Source organism: Agelaius phoeniceus, chromosome 12 (genome assembly GCF_051311805.1).
Source record: "Agelaius phoeniceus isolate bAgePho1 chromosome 12, bAgePho1.hap1, whole genome shotgun sequence".
Classification (NCBI taxonomy): Eukaryota; Metazoa; Chordata; class Aves; order Passeriformes; family Icteridae; genus Agelaius; species Agelaius phoeniceus.
The window spans coordinates 5875155-5882972 of NC_135276.1; the positions used below are offsets into that span (position 1 = coordinate 5875155).

The 7818-nt window shown below is 45.2% G+C and overlaps 1 protein-coding gene across 2 annotated transcripts; it reads left to right on the forward strand.

Annotated features, from left to right (window-relative positions):
• The first annotated feature begins 1163 nt into the window (after positions 1-1163).
• Positions 1164-6149, forward strand: NUDT7 (nudix hydrolase 7). Of its 2 annotated transcripts, none has more exons than XM_054640595.2 (4): positions 1164-1472; positions 2894-3052; positions 4872-5298; positions 5809-6149. In XM_054640595.2, the coding sequence occupies exons 1-3, from the start codon at positions 1209-1211 to the stop codon at positions 5253-5255; spliced, it is 807 nt and encodes a 268-aa protein (XP_054496570.2). In that variant the 5' UTR covers positions 1164-1208; the 3' UTR covers positions 5256-5298; positions 5809-6149. The 2 variants fall into 2 exon arrangements, with proteins under 2 accessions (XP_054496570.2, XP_054496571.2); XM_054640596.2 differs by having other exon boundaries at positions 5896-6149.
• Positions 6150-7818: the final 1669 nt, after the last annotated feature.

Below are 7818 nucleotides of genomic sequence, written 5' to 3' on the forward strand. Positions count from 1 at the left end.
TCTTAAAGGTCTTTTCCAACCTAATTCATTCTGTGATTCTGTGAAAAATTGGCCGTCGGGAGAGAATGGAAGTTCCTGTGGAATACCCATCCAATGGCAAAGGAGATAGGGACAGCCCCGGCCAGGAAAGGGTATAAAAAGAAGCCATTTTCTCAGGGGTTGGGTGTCTTGGTCTGTTGGGCAAGGGCAGCACACACCTGGCTCGTTACTAATAGAGTATTCTTTTGCTTCAACCATTTGTCCCCACTGAACTGTATCTAAAGGTCAGTGCATTTCAACACCATGGAGGTGGAATAAGGTGATCTTTAAGGTCCCGTCCACGTTCTGTGGAAGGGACCTCCTATGGTTCCTCCCCTCCCACCTATGGTTCTGTGACTGGTCACGAATGCAGCTCTTTCACGGTCCTTCTCCCACTGCGAGCCCCTCTGGTGCTGGAGTTCAGGCGGGACTGGACAGAATCGATGGAGCCTCCGCATGTCTGGGGCAGCGCGGCCCCGCAGCTCCCGGCGCAGGGACAGGCCCGGAGGGGGAAAGGGAACTGTGAAAAACGCCAATCACTTGTTTTTAAAATTTTAAAACTTTAATAGTAATGGTTATAAAAATAGTAATACAATTAGAGTAATAATAATTTGGACAATTTGAATTAGGACAATATGGGACAACAAATACCAAGAATTACGGACGTCTGGGTACCTTTTCTGGGCAGCACAAGCTTGAAAAAGGACACCCGTTAACAAAGGATTAACCCTTAAAAGCAACAGTCTGTTGCATATTCATACACTTCATCCATGATGCATAAATTCCATTCAAACACAGGATTCTGTCCGGTCTTCATCAACTTCTTCCTCTGAATCCTAACAGCACCTTTGAGGCAGGAAGAAGTTAATTTCTCCTGATAAGAGGGCAGTAAATTCTTTTTCTCTGAAAGATTTAGCTGTCCTGTGGCTGCTGTCTTGCTGCGAGTCCTTTCTTTAAAAAAAAGTATCCTACACAGCATAGTTTCTATTTTAACACTTTTTATAACCTAAAACTATATTTAACACACTACTTAAGCGAATTAACACAGCATTACTTTCTAACACAACACATATAATAATCATTCTAACATTTGCGAAAAGCCAATCACAAAAGACGAGCATTTTCCACAGGAACGATCGAGCGCTGAGTGGCGGAGCCGCGTCCGCGCCGGGCCGGGGGCGGTGCCGGGGATGGCGGCGGAGCGGGAGGAGCCGGGCCCCGCTGCCGGGGCCTGTCCGTGCCCGGGGGATGAGCGGGGCACGGCCGGAGGCTGCCGGTGCTCCGCTCTGCCCGCTCCTGGGTACGGGGCCATGGAGAAGGCCCGGCAGCGCCTGAGGGAGTTCGATATCGGGGACAGGTTCTCCCGCCTGCCGCTGCCCAGAGCCGCCGTGCTGCTGCCGCTGATGGTGCGAGGGGGGCGGCTGCACCTGCTGCTCACCGTCCGCTCCCTGCAGGTACCGGGGGGCTCCGAGGGGCGCGATCCTTCCGGGGACCATCGGTGGCAGCTGCGCATCCCAGTCCCCCCTTGTTCCCGCCCTTGTGCCCAAGGGCACGGCCGGGTGTTTTTCCACTCTGTGGCTCTGGTGTTTGCGTGCCAGGAACACGCCGGGATCCCGGAAACCCGTGACGGGAAATTAACATTTGCACAGTCGGCAGTGGTTGCTTACTTAAATAAGGAAACCGGCCGTGGAGCGCAGCTTTGTTAAATGAGGCTTTTCAGTCTGCAGTTAATATTACTCGTTTCTCCCTTTAATATATAAAAGACAACAACCAAGGCTGCCAGAACTCTTTCTCCAGCATTTTGTTTTCTTCTACAACTCTTGTTTTTCATCCCTGTGTCACATCAACTGCCTGTACTCAGGAATTACTTCTTTCTATTGCTGGGTCTTACTTAAAAAACAAATAATCACAGTTGCATAGCTGTTAAATTGATTGTAAATGTCTTTGTTACTGATCCTTGATGCACAAGCCTACTACTGGAATGTAGTTAAAGGTATCTTAGAAATAACTCACTTTTTGATACAGTCAGGAAGGGGACACAGTCTTTGAAGCAAAAACTAAATAATTTAATTTGTAATGAGTCAGCAGAGTCGGCTGTGTGTCTCCCTCCTCAAAGGCAAAAACACACACACACACACTTTGACAAAATGGTGATCTTTTATCCTCTTTCGAGGCTGGGGCTGGTCCCTGTCCCCTTTCCCATTGAATGGCTACTCAGGAACTCAGGCTCTGCCAACTGCCAACTCTTCTGTCCCTTCCCTTCTCATCCTTTTTTCTTGTTTTGGTCATGTCATCAACCCTGGCCCTCTCCCAGTTCTCAACAACACCCAACAGATTAAACAAAACACATTTTAACCATAGATAACAACAGATAAGAACCAACCATTTTCATTCTTTTGCTCTGTAACCTTTTTGGGCTGAAGCAAAATGTTATTTCCTCTCTCACGGGTACTTTATTTAATTGTGTCTTTCAAAAGCTTTTGCTCTTAGAGTATTTTGATCTTGCTCTACAAGTTGTCTGTCTGGATTTATCTGCCAGCCATTTACATAAACAAGATGATGCAAAATGTGAACTTTGACATATTAAAGCAGAAGTTCCGGTATGAATTACACAATGCTGTACAGGTACAGGTTATTTTTTGATAGTGAGGATTTATGGATTAGCAGGGGATAACTATCTCAGCATTTTCTTAGGTAGCTACTCTTGCTAAGGCATGTTTCTTCTGGTCTGCAGAAACCTTAACCACCATTTCCAGCTTCTTTGACTGGAAAGATAAACATAAAGGGATGCTGCAATACCAACATGCATCTGTGTGGATCCAACAAGAAACATAAACTTTGTTATATTTAACAGTAGTACTCCTTTACATTCTAGCTAAGAAGATCACCAGGGGAAGTCTGCTTTCCAGGAGGTAAAAGGGAAGACACTGATAAAGATGACATTGACACTGCTCTCCGAGAAGCTAAAGAAGAAGTGGGTCTTCAGCCAGAGAAGGTGGAAGTCATCTGTAGGCTGATGCCTGGAATTGATAAAGTAAGTCAGCATATCAGTACAGAATAAGTTTGGGTGCTTTTCTTCTGTGTGGCTGGCAGTGACCTTTGCAAACCTGGAACTGCCAAGAGGCGCCGCTTCTTCAGATGCACAGCCCGTGTGTCCAGCAGAGCCCAGGGCAAGGGTTCTTGCCCAGGGTTTGGTGTTTGTGAGAGCAGCTCTGGGGCACCAGTCAGTGGCTCTGGAGCACCACACAGACAGAGCTGCCCTGTGAGAGTTCAGCAGAGAGCCATGAGAGCAGTCACGGGGCTACAGCCAGTGGGTGATGGATGAGCAGCCAGGCTGAGAGAGGTGGGCTTGCCCAGCTTGAAGGCTACCAGGGGATTTGGCTGCTTTCTTCTCCTGGGTGTCAGACAGGGGACAGTACCAGAACTCTTCTTGAGGCAATGGACACAGCAGCAGCATGGACATTTTGATGAGATGCAAGAAGGAAATTCTCTTCATCATGAGGTCAGCCCAGAAGTGGAGCAGATGTTCCTCACAGCTGTCTAGTTTGGTGTCTGGTGACTCCAGGGCTGTGCAGACAGAGAGGGAGCACCAGAGGGGATGTGCACCAGGTTGTGTGCATCATCTTCCTCTAGCAGGGGGACTCCCAGAGGTGTCTTTGGAGTGTAAGTCACCATTTGTAAATTAACAGGTTCTCAATTTCAGTAGCAGTGTTCAGTATTACATAGGGTCAGTTTTCCCACAGAACAGAGGAATTTCTGTTTCTGAAGATTATTTTTGTTTACCAGGTAGCACTTTATTACTATGCCTCCTGTTCTTCTATCTGATAGCAATATCCCCTCCCCATTAAAAATGGAAAGAACTACTTTTGAAATTTTATTGCAAAAAGCTTTATTTAAGCTTTATTTAACTTCTTAAATGATTGTACATTTTTGTACAGATAACCTTAAAGCCACATAGCTCAGAGGCAGTGTGCAAAAAGGATCAAATTTTCCCTCTTTTCCAGCCAATTACTTCAGTCAGTAGGAGAGATGGTGTGGGGTTTGGACCATGAACATTGTACATGTCAGAGGATACTCTGTCTGCTCAGTATATACATTCCAGGTGCTCCTGACTTGGACAGAATCTTTCCAGACTTGAATCAAATACCACAATCACTGTTTTCCTCTTCTCCTTTCTACAGGACAGTAGTCCTTGTTAGTGTGAACAAATAGAACTAGCAATGTATCCTAAAGAATTTTGGTGTTCTGTTGATGCAAGATTTCAGTGATTTTCCGTTCCCATGGAAGCAGGGATTACATTTAGAATTAAAATGTCCATACATAAACTGTTTCAAAAAGTGTTACATTTTATGGCTAAATACATTGCAATAATATTTCTGTACCTATAGAAAAATATTTCCATATTCTGGAAAATTCCTAAATCCCAGGAAAACAATACAGAAATATGATCTATGATAGGGAAAATCTGGATTAAAATCAGAATTTAAAAACATCAATAAGGAAGACTCATGGGAAAGCATGCATGTTTTTGTACTTCTGTAGCAAACTGGCAAGCCTTTTTTAACTGCTCTGTGATTATACAGGATGAACAGAGTATTTGTAAAGTCATTTTTGACAATACAAAAATATGACTTCAGATTCCTCAAGTCAAATTACATAGATTGCCATTAGGTGGACTAAATTGCATTGCAGTTGAAAACAGTTCATAGGCTTCTTGTACTCTTTTTGTAACAATGAAATGTTTTTTTAAGTAATGAACATTTTTACTTGGTACAAACATAAGTGTATGAGGGTTTTGTTGATTTTTTAAAATTTACTTATTTACTGGGGTTTTTTTCTCTCTCTCTTTTTAGATGAATAACTTGGTGACACCAGTTGTAGGATTTATAGAGGATACATTCCAGGTCACTCCTAACCCAGATGAAGTCAGCGAGGTTTTTGTTGTGCCTTTGGAGTACTTTGTCAAGCCCTTAAATTACAAGACCTTCTCTTATAAAACCTCCTCAGGGTACTCAACTCGCATACACTGCTTTATATACCATGACCAGGAACACAGAAAGTCATTCAAGATATGGGGACTGACTGCACACTTTGCTGTGTTTCTTGCTCTTGTAATTTTTGGAGAGAGACCTACCTTTGAAGTGGATTACGATCTTGACAACTTATTTTCATCCTCTGAGAATTACTTCACTAATTTGTATGCATCTATACATGAAAGAAAGAAGAGTAATCTGTGACAATTGGTCTGGCCATGAATTTATTTTGAAAGAGGAAAAGGAGGTTGGTTCATTTCCTTTGTACCTACTTTTTGAAAGCTACACTTGAATCTCATCGGAATTAGGAACTTGAAGATGATGATCCCTAACTAGATTAATACAATTTTTAATCTAAGAGCTGTGAGAAGCACACAATATTTTTTATGAAACAGATTTTTAAAAGGTCTGTTTCAGTTCTTTCTCAGTTTCAGTGCCTTTCTTCTGTGTGATCAGAGATACTTTCTGTGCTTTCCTTTGTCTATAATGAGATAATACTATTTGATGGAATTTGTGTCTGAGTTAACCTAGGAAAACTTTCAGGGATTTGTCTGCCTCTTACATGTGCCATGCGTGGACAACATGATCCCTATTATCCATACAGTCTTGTGTGGTATCTTTGAGCACTTACAGAATGCACAATAAAAATACAAAAGGTTTCAGGTGCTTTCACAATCTTTTTTTGTTTTGCTTGGGCTTGTGGAGGGCAGGTCAATATGTGCAACAAATTTTGGCTAATTTCAACATTTCTCACAAGGCAATTCCATAGGCTATGGAAAACTCAGGATACAGGCAACAGGACTGAAGTCTGTCCCTCACCATCTTGTTATCAATTCTCACTCAGCTGCTGGCAGGAGCCTTCTCCAGGACAGAAAAGTGGAGGTGAGGATTCACTAGGACAACCTACCAAGTACAGAACAACAGAGAGGGGTTCAGAACCTACAAAACAGCCCCTGAAGAATCATCAGAGACCAACAGTGCACAGCAAGAGCCTCTGAACAGTTAATGACTGAATGCTCCATGCCAAACTCACTGAAACCTGAAGATAGAGCAGGACAAATTTGAGTCAAGAAGTTGTTAAAAAAATTAATCCACAAACTGTTGCAGTGTGTTTTGTTAAGTTATTAGGTTGGTTTGTTCCAATCCCCTTCTGTCTGAAAATGGTTCTGCCCCAGTTCTCCCTTCCCGCCTTTGGAGCTGTCTGTCTCCCTGGCTCCACCCCAGCCAACAATGTATCCCCTAAACTCCGCCCTGGTTTCCCTGGAAACCCTTGGATCTTCTCTTCTGACCCCTCCCCGGTGCCCCGCCAATCACTCTCACTGCCCGCCCTTACTGCTAGAATGTTCCAGCAGGGGAGTTCGATGGTTGGCTGAGGAACCGGGGCCCCTCCCCAGAATGTTTCCCGTTGGTGCTGCCCACGTGTCAATCCCTTGGACCCCACTCCCCACTGCACCCCCATTGGCCCAATGCCCGGCACCTCCCTTGTTCTCCCTACCCCTTAAAAATTGCTGTCCCCCCCCCTCCCCCCGTCTCCTCCTGTCGGTCCCTCCGGGGTTCATTAAAGCCCGGATTAAGCCACAGTTGGAGTCCGCCCTCTTCTTTCCGCTGGTTGCAGCCTTTACCAGACTCCGTCCTGCCCAAGGTGTGCCTGCAGCCGCAAGCCGGGCACTGCCTCAGGCGCTGTCCCGAAGGCAGCTCTCGGGAGAAGGGCCCCCCGTGCTGCTGGCAGTGCTGGAGCCAGCCGGATGCTGACAGTTGAGTTGCACTGCTGCAACAAACACCAGAGGTTTATGTCCAAAAAGGAGACAGAGGAGTCCTTTTTCTTTATTTGAATAGAGGGAGAGGCCATGGGGCATTGCCCTGGGGTCTCCAATTTTTGGAGGATGCAGCCTCCCTTTTTATCCCAATTTCCAGCCACATTTCCCTTCTCTCTTTCCCCCTTGGCTGAGGTACTTGAGAGGTTCAGACTTCCTGATACACCTGATACCAAAGATTTCCCTCTAAGGTATAACCCTCCCTTTTAATTTTTAATTCTTACAGAATTTAGGGGTTTTTCTTCCCCATTGTTTCTTTCATCTTTCAATGTCAAATTTCATTTTTCAGCAAACCTAAAGTTTATTTGTAAAAGCAAATATCTTTTTTCATTCATCAATCAGTGGAATCCTTCCCATTGTTTCTTTTATCTCTCAGTGCTGGTTTTATCTACCAGCAGACCCACAGCTTCTTTGTAAAGACAAATCCACTATTCCTCTCAAAATCAATTACCATGATAGCACAATCTGGCAAGTATGTGATCACAGCTAGAAATCCCCATTCCTTGGCACAACTGGCATGTGGGCAGTGAGTTGGGAGCCAGAGAGCTGCAAAAATGGGTGCTGGTGGGGATGCTCCTCTTGTTAACCTCAGCAGCAAAGTGGCACAAGTTGGAGCAGTGATTTTCACTTTAGAACACCTTTGCCTTTGGGAGTGCACCTCACAGAGGCTGCTCCTCTGGAGTTGGAAATCCCATTATGGATGGGAAAGCATCCAGAAGGTCGAGGAAGAGCATCAGGCCGAGCCCTGCAGGGCTCCCTTGCATCTGGCAAGGAGCAAGTGCTGAAAGGCTCCTGCCCCCCTCCTCCTGTGTCACTTGAGCTCCTTGCATGCCCCAGCAGCTTCCTGGTGCCTCTGGCTGCAGATCCAGCTGAGATCCACTCGTGTCCAGAGATAAAATCCTCACGTAGCTCCACAGGGGCTTTGTTGCTTTGTCCCTGTGAGTTCTGCAGTG

Excerpts from the sequence above, each read along its gene's own strand:
- NUDT7 (XM_054640595.2), top strand. The coding sequence starts at position 1,209 with ATGGCGGCGGAGCGGGAGGAGCCGGGCCCCGCTGCCGGGGCCTGTCCG. Across the intron at positions 1,473-2,893 it reads TCACCGTCCGCTCCCTGCAG|CTAAGAAGATCACCAGGGGA; the intron begins GTACCGGGGGGC and ends TTTACATTCTAG. Across the intron at positions 3,053-4,871 it reads TGATGCCTGGAATTGATAAA|ATGAATAACTTGGTGACACC; the intron begins GTAAGTCAGCAT and ends CTCTCTTTTTAG.